This window comes from Tauraco erythrolophus, chromosome 11, assembly GCF_009769465.1.
Source record: "Tauraco erythrolophus isolate bTauEry1 chromosome 11, bTauEry1.pri, whole genome shotgun sequence".
In the NCBI taxonomy this organism is placed as follows: domain Eukaryota; kingdom Metazoa; phylum Chordata; class Aves; order Musophagiformes; family Musophagidae; genus Tauraco; species Tauraco erythrolophus.
In genome coordinates, this window is record NC_141475.1 from 28,032,350 (window position 1) to 28,050,400 (window position 18,051).

The window sequence follows — 18,051 nt, forward strand, 5'->3', positions numbered from 1 at the left end:
GAGCGCGTTTGGTGCTTTAATTAGTGAGCTGGACACAGTGATCAGGATTTGTGCTACACGTCAATGATGGAAGATGTTCAATCATCGGAGCAGCACGAGGACATGGAGCTGCTGGAGCAGGACCAGAGGAGGCCACAAAGATGATCCGAGGGCTGGAGCACCTCTGCTATGGAGACAGGCTGAGAGAGTTGGGATCGTTCAGTCTGGAGAAGAGAAGGCTCTGGGGAGACCTTCCAGCAGCTGAAGGGGCTCCAGGAAAGCTGGAGAGGGGCTTTGGACAAGGGGTGGAGTGACAGGACAAGGGGCAATGGCTTTAAACTGAAAGAGGGGAGATTTAGATTGGATATTAGGAAGAAATTCTTCCCTCTGAGGGTGGTGAGGCACTGGCACAGGTTGCCCAGAGAAGCTGTGGCTGCCCCATCCCTGGAAGTGTTCAAGGCCAGGTTGGATGAGGCTTTGGGCAACCTGGTGTAGTGGAGGGTGTCCCTGCCCATGGCAGGGGGGTTGGAACTAGATGGTCTTTGAGGTCCCTTCCAACCCAAACCAGTCTGTGATTCTAATACTATAACTATGATTTTACAAAAACAAAAAGGCCACTCAGACAAAGCCCAGTGTCAAGTACAGGGACACTGTTCACAGACATACGCAGAAGTTTCCTAATTAGAAACAACTGAAGGGCCGGGCTCCCTGTGACTGACCAAGTGCGTGGCACTGCATGAAAAAGAAAGATAAAATCTCACGAGGAGCAAGAGGCAGCTGTGTGGAGCACAGGTACCAACTCCTAACACTTTGGAATGTTGTGTTACAATAGCAAGAAAGTTTGCGTTAAGTCAGTGTCACAGATACACAAACAACATCCCCACTTACACCAGGAGGTGAATTTGATGCAGTTACTCTGCGTGACTCTACTCAACACCACGATAGAAGAAATCCTCGCATTTGGTATCAAGAGCATGCACGTGATAGCTGTCGAATGGGTGGCATGGTAAGGTTCACATCATAGCTCAAGAAAGCTCCATATATTTTCAAATATATGGATAAAAAGAAATCCCCTGCTGTCAGGATCATACCAAGAACAGTCTTTCATGCCCAAGAAGACTCCAAGAGCCCTTCTGAAGCAGAGAAGCAGCCAGGCCATCACCAGACTCAAGTCCCATCCCCATCTATTTCCTTCTAGCAAACATTTTGTGCTCAATGCATGTTTTCCTTCTGGAAAGCCAGGGACACACTTTCCCTCATCGCATTGCTATTGGTGTCACATGTAAGAATGTGTCACAGCAGCTCAAAAGAAATCATTTTGTGGAGTAGAGAAAGCCAAACAATAACAATAATAAATAACTTTATTAAAGAATTAGTTGCAGATGTTTCTACATAGAACAATTTCTTCTGCATTACATTTTAGAACATCATTTTGCGTAACAAAGTAATCTGTAACGACTAGTAGCCTCTTTCCACTGTGATTTTAAAACCCTAGTATGTACTCAGTTTATTAGGTGTACCTATCATGTTTTTTAACCTCAGTAAAGCACAGACAAAAATACAAGTTGTCTGATGAATACTATTTGCTGTTAAATAGCAGCATCTCTCAAATCAAAGACTTCTGAAGTTACAACTTGAAAAGCTTTTCTGCTGTTTATTACTGGGAAATTTAAGTGACATACCGGGAAAACACCTCCATGGCCTCATATTCTCAGTGACATTTATTACAAAATTAATGTCCTCAGGGTATGGAAGGTCGGAGTTGTACTCTTACTTTTTAGGAGAGTAAAAGCACCCTTTAGATTCTGGGCTCTGGCAGACCCCCTCTGGCAAGCGTGGCTGTGATACCACAGCTTCAGCCAGCTCGGGCAGAGGTTGCTACCCTCCTGCCACCCTCTTACCTTGACTGCTCGTAGAATGGTTCTGTAGCATAAACTTGGTGCCACTGGTATTTGCTCCAATAAAAGGAAGAGACCATTCCAATTAACAAGCAAAGAAACATTTGTCTTTCCTTTGACAGAGTTCCTCAAAAGTACTTTTGATTAGTTTTGCACATCAACAAATGCAGAATTAAATAATCTGGGGAATCTGCAGAAAGATATGATTTAAAGGCCACTTACTTTTTAGCCAAATACTAAACTTACTAAACCTATTTTCTTTTATCATATAAATAGTGCTTTTTTTTTTTCCCCCAAGGCTACACTATAATGTTTCAGCCTTGAAATACACGCTGTAGTGCTAGTGCTGTACTATTATAGTCTACAGAAATTATTGACGCTACGACATGGGGATGGATTCTGCTTAATTTACCACTTCTAACACAAAGACCTTTCCTGTTCTCGGTCACACAGCTGGCTTGCCTCTAGAACATCAGACTAACCAAACAACAACAACAACAGAGATCAAGTGTCAGATTTAGGATCATTCTGCATCCACTGGAACAGGACAAAAAAAAAAAAAGAACACAAATACATCTCATCTCAGCTGACAGGGGAAACAGTTTCTTGTACACGAGGCTCTTTTAGCTTTTCAGAGGAAATAATGTAATTGTTCATTATCCAGTTAAACCACTGCCTACTCAACCAATTTCTGCCACGTTTTTCTGATTAATAACTAATACTTACAGCTCAGTTTGAGAACACAGTGGTATTATTACAGAATAATCAAAAGCTACTACGGAGATTCTTCAAGAATGAAAAATAATGGGCCACCTCCAAAGGAAGCACAGGAAGGATCAGAAATTCGAAACTGACAGTCGAGGCACAGAAAATGAGAGATGCAAACACAGCTTATGAACATAAGGATGCTGATAAACTAAAATTTATTTAAAGTATTTGTGATTTTAGTATTTCCTCTCATTTTTCTTCGTGTTAAATCAAGGTGAAACTTGGAATTCTATAATAATTTATTATTTTAAAGAGATAAAGATATATATAGTGGCTATAGTGTATTCAAATTGCTATTAATTGCTGTATCGCCTAGAAAATAAATAATTATTTTCAGCCCTACAGCATAAAAAGAAAGTTTGCTTTCTGTGCAAATAATAGAGAGTGTGGGGAAAAAGTAGTTGCATTACCAGGCTTAATAAAAAGTCTGAGACTGGTGCAGAAAAATCTTACAAATAAAAGATTTAAAAAAAACCCCAGAATTAGTGATAATCCATTAAAGTGCTTTTAAGTGGTGTTGGTTTTTTAATTTCTGAAACTAGATGGTTTAACCAAGGATCTGAAGTTTTAAGAACATTGGGTTGTTAAAAAAAAGAGTAGCAAGGCACGCTAATACTAAAACAAAAAACAGAGATTGGTCATGTATACGTGGATACTTATATGAACATAAGCAATGCAGCACCATTATCCTCTCCGAAGAAACTCCATTCAAATGGAGAATGGAAGCGATTTATTTTTTGCTGCTTTTGATGGGGACATGTGTTCCTTTCACGCTGAGATTCTCCACAGAAACTCTGGGCTCCCTGGAACCCGCAATTGCAAGTGGTTTCTCTCTGAAATAAAGAGCAACAAAGAAATCACAGCCATGTGCAGGAACATACCTTTTATTAACTACTTATGTGGAGGTATAGTTATTTTAGTTGTCAGACAGATTTGACTCTCCCTCCAAAACTACTTCCATTGTTACCAGCACAGAGCTGGACTGTTTCCTCATCCTGCACACTTGAGGAGAAGAAACAGCTTAGTTTGAAAACTGAAATTGAAGGTCAAGTAGCCTCTGTGACCGACCTCTGGAACTGAGGATGTGCTGGAGGGGAAAGTGCTCCGTGCAGTTTACAGAAGAGGAGTATTTCCCTTCTGCAGCATCTCCTACCAAACACGACTGATGGAGGTGTCACAACCTCTGCTGACACCACAACAGGAGAGGAAAAAAACCTGAAGCGTGGCAGATAGTCGTCTATGCAGGGCAGCTCCTGCATTTGCAGATAAAATCCTCATTGCTACACAGATGTCCTGATTTTAGGATTAAAAGAGGCCTCATTTGAAATTAACCCTCAAGAGAGGTGTGTGTCTCCAGCTGTATGGAAGGTGTCTTTCCTTTTATCCAAGAGAACAGATCGACCTAGCCCTCCATAAGGATTATACCTTAATGCAACTCACCCGTTTTAATGACTGTGGGGGCAGCTACCACATTTCTACATAGCAGAACTAAAAAACACTGGCATGTTTCTCTAGGAAAAACACACTGGTTTTGCCTATCAATTCATTAAGTAATTGTCAAAGTCAAAAATACTAAATTTCTTCAAAATTTAGTTAACAAAATACTGCCTTACACTGTTTATTGTGGCATCATGAGAAGAGGAGGAATAAAACATGCTATTTCTCCTCAGATTGTGAGTAAGCATTGTTTGTTATTGAACAGATTGCTTCAGAACTGAATTTTTATTCTGCTGCTAGTATTTCCTTACTTTGGTAGGAAGCTATTTTTACCTTCTTAATCCATCTTCCTTGGGGATGTGATGAATACTTCTGTATTTTGGAGCTTCTACAGTGCATCTAGTTCTAGATGGCTTGAACTTCATAATCTCTTTCTGCCACTCTTCATCAAAGGTCTGGGCCTCAGCTGAAAAACAGTTAAAGTTCACTTTTTATTTGTAATGAATGCAAAAAAGATAGTAAAAAACGATGTAATGAAAATAGGGGGTTTTGAACAGTGGTTTTTTAAACTTATGGTCCATGATTCTCCACGTGGCCTGCAAACTATTTCTAGGGGATCTGTAAGAGACAAGCATACTGGCAGGAAGCTGTATAAATAAAAAAAACCTGAAAGGCACTGTGTTTTACAAGTATATACACATTTTAACCATTCATCTCCTAAATATGTATTTTATATTAGTGACAAGCACACAGCAAGTAGCAAAATTCTGTTAAAAGTTGGTTTGGAACAATATCATTAAACGTACTTTCAAACACGAGCAGCTATTGTACATGCAAACAGTACCAACTGCTTTGCAACACAACATTTTCCAGTCTAACTGGTTACTTTTTCAGTCACTCAAATTTATATCAACTAAGGAAACGTGATTTGCAGCTTTCAGACTGTCTGAAAAACAGTCTCTTAAGATGTCTCAAGCAGCAACTTGGAAATTGGTATGTGATACAACAGTGTTAACAGCCCGTTAGAGACCTGCATAAAAAACATACTTTCATCCAGGTTGATGAATTCTTGGTTCATTTCTTCATCACCAGTCTTGCTGTTCTTTGATTTTTTAATGACATGGGCACGATCACGAATATGATGACCAATAGCCATTTTTTCCAGTCCACTTTCAGAATCCTTAAGTGCTTTTCTTGTCTCCTTAACCTGTACAAAAAAGGTGAGTAAGTGTCCTTCCAACCAAAAAACGTTATTTTTTTTTAATCAAACTTTCTTCCTCAAAGTTTTTATATCTTTCTTTCAAAAAAGTTCAGTTTTACAGGCTTTTCCAATTGTCTCATTCACCGTGTTGGCTGAAAATACATCAAGCAAGCACAGATCAAGCTTATTTTCTCTTTGGCAACAGACAGGGAGATTAAACAAGAACACCAAAAGCTTCTTAAGTAACATCCATACTGGATATTAGTTGTTGGGGAAAAAAAAGCCTCGTCTAAATATACTACACACAGACAAGTCTTCAACCTTCTCCTTGACAACAGAAGGAGTAACAGCCCGTGCCAGTATTCCCAGCATGAAGGGACAACTAATTACTTGGTTGTCATGTTGACTGGCTCGAAACCCAGGCAACCACTCATCACTGTGTTCACAGGTATATTATTAGAACCTTTTTGATAACTGAGTGTCTGCTCGAGCTTGACCATATCCCCCAGCCAATCACGCTCAACGGCCTTCGCTGCTGGCATATAGTCTTTCGTGAACCCTGCTGCAGGGTTCAAATTCAAATTCAAATTTCGTAGCAGAATTAGACGCAACAGCTGCGAGGAAGTCGCTGAAAGGGCATCTCCGTCTGAAGCGTTACGTAAGTGTTTAAAAGTGCTGGAGTAGAGGGGATAATTTGAAGCCATGTTTTGCATAAATAGACTGCCTCTTGCTACATTACCTTTTACACAGAATTTTCAATGTACAAGAGGAGGATTAATTATGGCAAAGAGAAAGACGTTGGAGAGCGCCTTGAAGAATCAGTTCTGGCACTGTTTTTCCAGTCTTTGACAGGCATACAATTATGTATGTATGTAAATACAATTTATTCAGATGTATACTTAGAAGCATACAAATTACAAGGAAGAAAACAGCACTTCAGCTCAAGAAGCCTTTAATAGAGAGCAATATTTAAACAGACATATATTTTTCTAAATTATAAGAGTAACTGTCTCCAGTAAAAAGAACCTGAAGGAAACTGTGGTTTGGTATAGATTCTGATAATTACACACCACCTTTTTGCTGCATCTCAGCACTACTTACACCTCCTGGAGCTGTGCGTGTCTGAGCTGAAGCCTGGAAAACTTTTGGTGGTTCATCGCCTACTTTGGAGTACGTCATCACAGAGGAGGAGCTGAACGTGTGCGTGTCCGGATGGATGGACAGGTCATCCTGCAAGCAATGCAGACTTCTCATGAATAAAAGTTAAAACTTGTAGATAATAGGTGCTTCTGACATTCTAGGACTGACTTATTATGAAAAAGAATACCCCTCTGAAGAATTCACCCTGGCACCACAGATGAGGCCTGTTGGGAGGAGACCTTGGCACTTGATATGCCGTCGCTCCTGTCCCAGCCTTGTCTGGCCACAGGCCTCCCCATGCCAGGAAACACGAATAAAAAAAAGCAAATAAAAGTACAGGCAGCAGTAAGCAACTGCTCAAATGCATACCCCTGGTGTAGTTTAGTTTAGTAATGAAGATACAACCTACAACAGTCTTGTCACATGCAGTATATGGTAAGGTGTGTGAAGTGTTCAGGTGAAACAGGACTTGAGCAAGTCCCACACAGTTGTTACAAACCATTTTACAAGGCCAGTAAAACACAGTAAATATACTCAGCAACACTTAAGATACCACTGTTATCTTCAAAGACTGCAAAATAAAAAGCAGCAGCACCGAAAATAAAATCAGAGGAAAGTCTATATGCAGGGTGACATTTAGGAGTTTGTATTTTTGCTGGTTTTTAAGTGTGCAGTAACACTTTGAACTGCTCCTGTTTAAGGTGTCAGCTCTGGCAACAGCCAGAGACCAGATAACTGCGAGCAGTTCTGACCCCCAGAGAATCAAGCACACATTTGAAGTACTGTTGCTGGCAAATAATCAGTGACAGCATAGAGAATTATAACCATTATATAGTCTGGAGGCAAAAAAAAGAACAAAAAATCTTACTATCTGCTTGAGACTGAAAACCTTTTTCTTGACAGGACCTTTTGAGTGATATTTTAAACAACTGTCATTCCTCAATACGATTAATTTTAGAACAAATTTTTAAAAACTTACGAATTTTCTTTGCATTTCCAGCATACTGTTTCTCATATTTGACATCATCCTGTCCATTGCAAAAAAAGGTTCCCCAAAATCTGCATCCTGCTAAAAGAAAAGACATGAAAATTAAAACTCAGTCTTCTGGCTCTTCTGAAGCTGTGGGTTATTTTTTTAACATGCATTTTTTGATGCAAATCAAACCATCAAAAAGGCTTTCACAGACTGCAATTCACAGACATAGACAAGCCAAAATGCATCTTTTCCAATGAAAAATTGGAAGTTAGCACGGAGAGCTTAGATTATTAAGTTGAAAGAAGTGAAATATTTGACACTAACATATCAAAATAACCTCATATCACAGCCAATTTGCAATAACTCTTTTCATACACCTTCGAACGTGACTTCTGCTGTAAAAAGTACTGTAAGACTCTCCATGCCATGTAACATTTTGAAAATCAAATTATCTGTATTATGCCAATTCCTTAATTTATGAGGAATCACACTGAAAATGCATCCCAGCAGACACAGCTGTTCCTTTGCAGTAGTGCATAAAGGGGCAGTGTGGAAAAAATCAGAGAACCATAACTTAGTATTTTAATGCCAGATTAATTACTTGATGCTGTAGATGCATTCAACCAAACATTCATTCCTTGTTTTCACATGCAAGCAGGAGATCCCGTGTTGCACAGAGGATAGATATTAAGACAGGTTTACGTGCACAGAACTTGATTAACACGATCTGTAGCTGATGGCATATACTGACCACACTGATGAAGGCAACCTTGGGAAGAAAACAACCCCCCTCCCCAAAAAAAAGAGACAGGGAGACTGAAAGTAGGGAAAGGGTGAACTCTCCTAAGTGACTGTCTGGGAAAACAGCAATGCTGTCCCAAATGAGGAGCATCCTCTGGGCTTCTCCCCAGTGCAGCAGGTGGTGATGATAAAGATGATTTCTCACCCTGCCTTTCCCATCCTACCATGGACTCTTCCTCAGGACCTGTTCAAACCCCGCACTGGGCTGCCTGGTTTCTGACACAAGCACCTCTGGTTGGAGCATGCTAGTTGAGAGCAATCAAATCTGCAGTTTAAGCACAAAGCTAAGTAAAATTCAGGTATAGAAAATCTTCAATTTATTTCTGGAGTAGCGAGAAATCTGAATCCTTAAGGCAAATCTCCAGGCAATAATTACAGACAGTTTAGGGCATCGAATCATTGCAAGTGTCAGTAACTCCAGAAACTGCCTTCTACAGCTGGAAATCTGGAGGCTGACCAGTGACACTGCCCAGTAATCAGCTGTACCTATGGAATGACAAGCCATAGACTGGGGCAGTGGGAGTAAAACCACAGCCTGGGCAGTTAATAAAGAAAATAACTTTAGTTAGCTAATACAATTTTTGCATACAGCAAGTTGCAAATTTGCCCCTGTGGAAGATACAATTTAACAAGTAATACCTTTAGATCCAAAAATTCAAAGATCCAGGCTCATTTTTATCTGCTCTGAAAGGCAGAGCCACTCTCTAAGCTACTGGTTTTCAATCTGAGGACTCTTTAAAACCTTCCAAAGGAAGCAAAAAACTCCATGAGGGTTGTAACAATAAACTTGTTTTTTTTTCCTCAGGTACTTTTTACAGATCTTTTACAAGATATTCCAGACTCTCAACAAACTACAGCTGAAAACCATTCCAAGCCCAGTTCCAGTGGAAACGCTGCCTCCAGAAGCTGGCTTGTCTTGGCTGTGACCAGTGCTACACCTTTTGCTGGAACCATGAACACAAACAAACTCCAAGCCACTAGTGTCCATCTACAGGCAGCACCCAAAATTTGGAGTCACTCTCCAGGGATTATTTCTTTCCTATCCATCAGAGATCAAGCACCAATGAATGCATTGTTGAGCAGAAAAGCCAGCTGCTAAGTAGTAACTTTTCCAATCTTGACATCAGTGTATTCAGTCTACCCCCACATTTTCACTTAATATGGAAAAATAATAAAAATATTTTTTCTGGAATGACATTGTTCCACATATCTCAACACCAGCAAAAGCTGTTGGCAAGCACATGGAGACTAGCTTTTGTGCACGCTTTAGTTACGCAGACAGTATGCACACATTAGCAAGAGCTACAAGGATTACCGCTCCCAGGATACTAACCACTCTACCAAAGCCTGCAAAGGGCATGAGGGAGCAGCTTGTGGCCTAGAAGAAAAAGGACCAGTGTCTTTTAGTTATTGTACCTGTTACCAGACACAGCAGAAGCAACTGGGGCACTTCCCTATAGAGCAGGTGATACTAAACAGTTCTGATCAAATAAAACCAGTCACTCAAGACCACCTTGGCAATTTATAAAATGCTACGAGAATATAATATGAAGCAGGCTCTGGGTATGTGGAAATAATATAGTTCTACTAATTATATTGGAAAGTAGCTGTCACCACACTTGAGTCACAGTTGTATGTATGTACTAGAGGCACCTGAAGCTAGAAGTTGAGAAACATTTGTATACCATAGCAATCTTTGTACTGAAGTTATTTAAAACGTGGCACAGTGCTTCAGACATCACCCACTTCTCTGAAAACACTTCATTCTGCTGACATAGAATGAACTCCATCACTGAAAACTGATTAAAATCAACAAATCAATAGTCCCTTTAATGGGAATTTATGTAATTACATTCAGAAGGCTGGCATTCAATTTTAGAGCTTAAAAAAATTAAGTGATGCAGCTGATCTGTCCACAAGCACTCTTTATGTAATACAAGAGATTAAAGTAAAAACACAAAATATTTCTGCAAAATATCCATACATGCCTTGTGAGAAACAAAACAGCAGTTTCAAAGGTCACTGTAAAGAAGTTCTGGGTAAATCCATCATCATATACAGAACCAGCCGAAGACAAATCCCCATGAGCAAGTCATATTCTTCTGCACTTGTATAAATAGATGTAGCTATAAACACCAGCACACACAGTTCCTGTTGGACCAGCTGATATTGAATATCCCTATATGACAGGGCAGGGAGATGCTGGAAAACAAATGGATGTTTCCAGGAAACTAAGACTGGAGAGTTATGTAAAAGCCTACCTAAAGAAAGGCTGGTTAGACACAAGTACCAAACACTTTACAAGAACTTTAAGTACAAAAGAAAGGAATTACCTGATTCTTGAATACCTTTATGAACCCTTTCAGATTGCAGTTCTGTCTAATATGTGGTGACATAAAAAAACCCCACATATTATATTATTTTATATATATATAAATATATAAAGTGCAAAAGGATAACCTCAGAAATAAAGTTGTTAGTCATTAAAAGTTTATAAACCCTTTATTTTACATACTACAAGCTGTTAATAGTTGCCTAATATATAGGACAATCAGACACCTAAACAAAACTGAACGACAGTATCTCTTCAGATGTTTCACCCCTTTTCTCCTTCCCTCAAAGAGGCTCAAAACTGACCCTGCAAACCTGCTTGAGAAAGGAAAAGCATTTTCAGATTTGAACACTACATGGATGCACACTGAGTCGTTGCAACAATTTTTGTTCCTTGTGAAGCAGTTTTAGGCACTTTACTCAAACATGGAATTACAATATCAGTAATGGGCAATTTCAACAAAGTGTATTATTTTACACGGTAGTAAAGACATCCATCTTTTCCTACGTAACAATCTAAGTGTTTGAATCCCTTCTGGAGGGAAATCAGTAGAAGCAGTTAAGACACCACAGGGGTCAGATAACCAGTACTCAGTCTTCTGTGACATCTGACAACTCGTAGGTGAAACATGAGGAACATTAACTGGAAAGATTTTAGCAGGTGTGGAATTCTTCTGTGCTTATCAAAAGAACACAACGCTCTTGCACCTTTAACTCCCCTCTGTAACCACAGATATATGAGTTTTCCATGCCTCATGTTTATCCCTCGCTGCCAAAAAACATATTCTTTTTCTAAAGAAAAAAGAAGTCTGATCTGGATTTAAGCATCTGCAGAAGCAAGGCCTAAGAATCTGCTTCAGTAGAGGAAAGATCACGCCCTAATTAGCTACAGCACCATCTATATTTGAAACTAACTGCGGCGTACGAGCAGAGGAAAGAATCTGACAGTTCCCCTTTTGACTCGCAGGCGACAGTCTGTTCCAGCTCCCTTTATTAAGCTCTAACTGTCTAGGTTTGAACAACCCCCACCAAATCTGGCCGAGTTCCACCAGCCCTTGTAACCTGTTTTGTCTTCCACTTTTTTTTTTTTTTAAATCCAATGTGTTCATTAAAGTAAGAGATCATTCAGCTGCAAAGTATTTAGTGGAGGGAAAGGAACCAACTTCCAACGTACAGCCTTTCTAAATACAGCAACTAGATAAGATTCAGCTGCGAAGTATAAGATAAAATTGTCCTTCATGTCCAGAGAGCTGTAAAGGTACTTTATGTAACACAGATCCTTGCCAGGGTCAGGTGTAATTTACAGAAATACCAGGTTTTGTATCCATTTCCCTGAGCTTTAATTCTTACAGTCTTATCTCTAAAGGAAACACTAAGAATACTACAGAATGGGAGGCCTTTAATCACAGTTGCAAAGTTGAAATAGGGTTTAAAATACCTGTGTAGGTGCTGCTTAGGCAGCTGAAACACAGCTTTGTGTTAAATAACTAACTAGACACAAGATACTAACGAGCAGAGTGAGGGCATAAACGGACTGAGGTACCTTTTTAGGTAAAGGTATCATAAAAAGAAAGAAGTGTTCCGAGAAGACTCTGTGTTTGGATGTTTTTAATGCCTTTCTGTAATAGAAACATTCCATACATAATATTTATTAAACAAAACGTTTGATAAATGTTTAGTTTGATTCACTAAATATTGTATGTTCAATAACATGCAGACTTGTTACTAGTCCTACCAGAGGTGTGTCAGTGCTAAATAACAGCTCATTAAGGAACCAAGAGAGATATTACTCACACTTTACTCAGCGATGAAACGATGTGACCAAGGTTGCAATAGCTGAGCAAAGCCTCTTGTTTCCACTGCACCAAGTTCAACAGAAACGGAAATCTGAAGCCAACTGTATTACCAGTAAGTGTAAATTCCATGGAGCAATCCTTAGAGATTCAGAAAATACTTACTCTGCGATTTCCTCTGAGGGCAACCTGCGTGTCCTGGCGCGCTCTTCGATCTGCTGTTCTCTCCCCACCATCCGTGATGCTGAGAAATGGATCTCGTCCAAAAGGATCCGCAAAGCTTCTCATCACCTGCCGCATATACTCATGGTGTGCAGCAAAAGGGTCGCTGAAACAGAGATGTTTCACCACAAAGTCATTGGGTTTTATTCCGAGCTACATAAAACAGCTCCGAAGTTTTCAAAACTCAATTTTTTAAAACATTCCATATGGTTATTTATTTTAACAGGACCCAACTGGGCAGTCTCCTGTTCCTCACAAACTCTCCCTTCTTTCACTTTTCTTCCCATCTCACGGGTCAGTTGGGTGTTTTGGTTCTTTTGTCTTCTCAGCTGCTCTCCTATGTTCTTGGGTACCCATATTGCTTTTCTCTTCCCTCGTCTTCTCCAAAATATTCCATCCTTTGTGGCCACCTTTCATTCCAGCTTATGTTTACTGTCTGCCAGGAACTATAAAACTGGCCTGTATTTATTTATCACTACTTCTACATCCAACCCCTGATACTAAAATAATTTTTTTTTTTTCCCTCTCCTTCTTCACTTCCAGCTTCCAACACTTGGCACAGTATTACTCACTGCACTCATTGTGTCCCCCTACATTCCCACCCTCACCCCTCACATTTATTTTCCTGGCTGCTCCCATTCTCTTTCCGTCCTCCTTGACCCACATGCTCAAATCCACATACTATCCTCCAAACTCAAGCCAGCTCCATCTCCTTTAGTCACCCACTTGCATCTTTGCCTTCCCTTTCCTCCTCAAATCGTGTTCTTGCATCCCTTTTCTCTGCTTAGGAAGAATGAGTCTTATTGGTTTTTTGCTTTTCTGTTAGTTTTCTCCTCTTCCCTCCTCCTTCTCAACACTCAACCTCTGTTTCCCAAACCCTACGGAACCCCAGCAGTCCTCCCAAAGCTTGGCTCGCAGGTAAGACGTTGCTCAAACTGGTCTCCATTACTACTTCCTTAATTGTCTGCATTCCCTAGTTTGGACACGAACTGAGTGTTTCTAACCGAGGCCAAAAGAGGAGCAAAATGTGATTTTGTTAGAAGCACAGTGTATGATCAGTACTGTGGCCTGTGCTCCAAGGCTGCAAATTATCACTTCAAACAAAGCACATGCTTCATTTCCTCCCTTCATCTCCCTTGGCTATTCCGCTGAACTCCACGTTCTTAACATTCACAGTCATTTCCCAGGTATGTTTACTTAGACCTCACAGCACCTCATCCTCCTTCCTCTCAGTCTCCTGGCACTCCCCAGACACCTCACACCCTCCTTCTCTCCAGGACACCGCAATGTTTCCCATCACATCTCATGCCTCCATGAAGAAAAGCTTCAGGTTGTTGCTCTTGACTTCTTCAATACCCAACCATCTCTTGAACACCTCCTGAACAGCTTTTCTGTTCTCCCCACCCCTTATCTCCAGTCTCATGAAAACTAACTTCCACACCACCTGGCCACTTGGATCTCTTCACCTTGTACTCTCTTCTTGTGCCAAAGTCACATTTAATTACTTTTTTCCCCCCCCTTTTAAGTGAAAAAGAAATAAGGTTACAAACATTACACTGGATTGATTTTCAAACAGGATTTTTTTGACAATAACTCTTTAAGCTACATACTTAACTCACTCCGGTGCAAACAGACCTTTAGTTTTTTTAAGTAGTTTTACCATTGTCATCAAGCAGACCCTAACCTGCCCCACTCACATGACTGCTGGCTTTAGCTTCAGTCCTAAGGTGATAAGCAGCTCCAAGGGTTCCCTCACTTTTCACAGGACGAAAAACAGATGGAAAAAGTCACCGCACAAGCCAAGTCGAGGGAAGCTCACACACCACCACAGTATATGCATACTTCATCAAATCTATTTTGCACACCACAAGCTCCAGATCAGTTTGGTTACCAAAACATAAATAAATAGGAACTGTATTCCATCACTAACTTATGCAGAACAACATTTGTCCCCAGTCCCTTCCAGTTCAAAAGAAGTAGGACACTCATAAAATACGTTTTCTATGACACATCATAAGAAAAACAAGATTCCATAGATTTAATGTAGATAAGAAAAATTGGTTGAATTTAGTGTGCATGATGTGCTGTAATACATCTCACCTGACATAAGGTAATGCTTCATACCTGGTGAAATTGTCCTTTTTGCCTTATTTCAATTTCTCTGGCAACTTCTCTTGGCCATTCACACTATATCTATTTGATACACTCATACCTGCATCCAAATCTGTGGAGTTTTGTTACTGGTTTGTGGGGGTTTTTTTTGTTTGTTTGTTTTAAGAAAAAGGAAAGGTCTATGAAACAATTCAGAAACACAGCTTCTTACTATCAGAGATAAATTCTTGCATGATTCAGGCTTGAACTCCAAAGTTTACGGCTGGATGTTACAGCTGAAACCTTTCACGGTGTTATAGTAAAAGTACAACGTTACTCCTTACTTCAGGGTGTGTTTCTGGTCAGTTGAAAAATCAGTGTCCTTGGACAATAAATTCAGTTTATTTTTGAAAACTGTACTTCATATTAGATATGTTTTGGTTTTTTGTTTTTTTTTTTTTTTTTTACTTAGGAAGTTACGTAAGCCTGAAGTTGCAGAACCACACTGGAGATAACACCTGGAACACCACCACAAAAGCTGTGTGCTGGTGAATTAAAAACAGAGGCCAACTGCACTTGGCAGAGAAGATGCAGCTTCTACACCTGTCCAGGCTACCAGGGACGAAACTCAGCTGGGCCTGGGCAGCACTTGGGCTGACAGACTGCTGCTTCCCCAGGACAGCTGCTCAACACGGGGACGTTTCTGTTAACTCAGGCACTATTTACAGTTCAGCAGTCCAAATCTCTCCTTGTGAGGCAACAGAAGCCTATTATCACACTGCTTTGGAAGCTAATCTTATCCGAAGTAATCAGCTCATTTCCTTAACGATATGCAAAACAGGTTGACAAGGACAGCACCAGGAAAATTAATCTCGCTATCAATCTCTCTCATCTCTTTCACACACATTCCCTTCCTTCATCCTCCGCAATCTTTTTTCCCTACAATTTTAAACCGCATCAGTGGCTACGATAAAAATGAATGAATAAACAAGAGGAAAGCAACTGATATTTCAAACACACGCTATAAATTACTACAAACGAGTTCATTTCCATTATTATTATTATTTTCATTTTGTGCAGAGGATTTGCACGATGAAGTTTTCTGCATACAGCTGATGAAGTTGTCGTAACAGCGCACGTGCTCCTAAAAAACAGGCGTCCTAATGCACCTTGCACAGCTTCAGGAACTATCACAGAATCATAGAATGGTTTGGGTTGGAAGGGACCTCAAAGATCATCTAGTTCCAACCCCCCCTGCCATGGGCAGGGAAATCCTCCACTACACCAGGCTGCCCAAAGCCTCATCCAACATGGCCTGGAACACTTATCCCACCACTAGGAACATGCTTTTGCAGCCTAGCAGCAGATTGGCCTTGCAGAGGTACAAACTGGGCCTCAGCTAACGTATCCTGTAACTAAGATACGGCCAACAAACCCACACCACAAGGTGTGTGTTCCCTTTCCTCATCCACCCACCAACGCTACCCCTTATCTATGCTTGGAATTAAGCTCCACATCTTTAGAAAAACTAAAACCACTCGGGCTCCTCCAAGTTCTCCGATCTCCTTCTTACCCACTACAGACTACGATTTCTGACAAAAGACAGAAATTGGGGCCAGACTCGGTACTTCAGCAGCTTTGGCTGTCCCAGCACTCTTGGGGACCATACGCACAATGCCCTACTTCGATGTAGGTTCCAGTGGCAAATGAAGATTCCCACAGAAAATAAACTTTCAGAGTCTAATACATGGACACTCTCTACCCCAAGCGCTCATGGTATAGAAATAAAATTAAAAAAAACACGTTTGCTGGGCTAAAGCATCCATCCACTTGGGACATCAGTACAAGGAGACACTTTGCCTTTACCAATCTCACACGCATTTGCAGAGTTTTGACGCAAAAACACCTGCTGTTACCTTCGGCGCCCGCAGCGACAACAGCGGCTCAGAAACGGCCTAGAGCAAAAAACCCAAATAAACCCAGAAAAGCCAGAGCATCCAGCACCTGTCTGCTTTGTAAGAAAATGAAGAAAAAAAACACAATCAAGCAACTCAAACCAGCGGCAAAGATTTCTCGTCAGTCGCCGTCACTATGGAATTATAATTAAATTCTTCACTGCGCTATGAGGCCGGAAAGATCAGAAGCGTTGGCGGAGAGGGGAGTAAGAGCCGAGCCTCTGGTGTTCGAAATCACCGGCGACAATTTAATCCCACACACACCTTTAAAGGACGCCCCGCGCGTTCGGTCGTTCCGGGTAACCGCAACCCACCCCGGCGGCTAACCCCGCACGGACACGCGGCCTCCGCAGGCCGACGGGAACCCCGAAGCGCCCTTTCAGGCCCCCGCGCCCCCTCCCTGCCGCCCGCCGCGGGGCTCACCGGAAGAACGGGTCCTCCTCAAAGCAGCGCCCGAAGCCCCCGAACATGGCGCCGGCTCCCGCTCGGTGTGAGCCCCGCCGGCCCCGCCGGCCCCTCTCACAGCGGCGCCCGCTGCCCCACGTGACACCCCGCAGCGCCGCCATTGGCCGCCGCGGCCGTGACGCCTGAAGAAGGGCGGGGCTCGCCGGGCGCCGCCGTTGCCGTGGCAACTGGCGCCGCCGCGGGAGGTTCGGGCCTGGGCCCGGTGCGGGGCCCGGCGGGGAGCGCGGAGCGGCCCCGCGCCCGCAGCCCCGCGCCGCCTCTCCCGAAGCCCCTTTGTGCCCGGCAGCGCGGCGGGGCCCGGCCCGGCCCGGCCCGGAAAGGGTGTGGGGCCCGGCGGGGAGCAGGCCCGGCCTCCACCCTCGCTCCTGTGCGGCGTTGTCCGGTCTGTGCCCGGGGCCCGCTGGCCCGTCCGGGGCAATTTTAAAAATGATGAAGGTTTTTTTTTTTTTTTTCCAGTAGGTGGCAGTAAAATAAAGCGACCGCGTTGTGCGGTGCTCCTGTAAAGGAGAAACTCGAGGAAACCCTCTCGGTGTGGTCACCGAAGGAAGGTTTCGCTAAAAGGCTGGAGCACAGACATGGGGAGTGGTATCCAGGTTTCCCGGAGAGCGGAGTGCTTGTGAGCGTGTAGGGGAGTGTGTAAGAACTGTGGTCGTACATAAAGTTACTCGGGAAGGAGGACAGTTTGAAAGAACCAGAGGTATGGGATTCTCAGCTCCGTTCTGCATGAAATGGGATAAGTGTGGAGAAAAACGCTTATGTGTTTGGAAAAATTCTCCTGCTCTAGATGGCAAAGTTTCTCAGAGCCGTGAGCCTGAGGGTTGTTTCCCCTCTTGCATCTCCCGTGGAGAGGCAGGCGAAGGCTCTTCCCTCCTCTCCTCACATCTCTGTCAATATCCCACTTTTTAGGGGAAAGCTAGAAAATGTGCCCGGGATAACCAGGTGGGATTAGAGACCATCGGAGTATTCATAGGGCCGTCATGAAAGCAGATCCTTC

General features: G+C 42.2%; 1 protein-coding gene across 4 annotated transcripts; it reads right to left on the reverse strand.

The window, feature by feature from the left end:
- Positions 1-2,768: 2,768 nt before the first annotated feature.
- Positions 2,769-17,158, reverse strand: MLF1 (myeloid leukemia factor 1). Of its 4 annotated transcripts, none has more exons than XM_086618403.1 (8): positions 17,016-17,158; positions 12,490-12,652; positions 9,534-9,578; positions 7,403-7,492; positions 6,385-6,513; positions 5,130-5,289; positions 4,416-4,548; positions 2,769-3,478 (listed from the first exon to the last, which is right to left on the reverse strand). In XM_086618403.1, exons 1-8 carry the CDS (start codon positions 17,156-17,158, stop codon positions 3,376-3,378), a joined length of 966 nt encoding a protein of 321 aa, XP_086474529.1. In that variant the 3' UTR covers positions 2,769-3,375. The 4 variants fall into 4 exon arrangements, with proteins under 4 accessions (XP_086474529.1, XP_086474530.1, XP_086474532.1 ...); XM_086618404.1 differs by having other exon boundaries at positions 7,403-7,489; positions 17,016-17,091; XM_086618406.1 differs by lacking the exon at positions 9,534-9,578 and having other exon boundaries at positions 7,403-7,489; positions 17,016-17,091.
- Between the last annotated feature and the right edge of the window lie 893 nt (positions 17,159-18,051).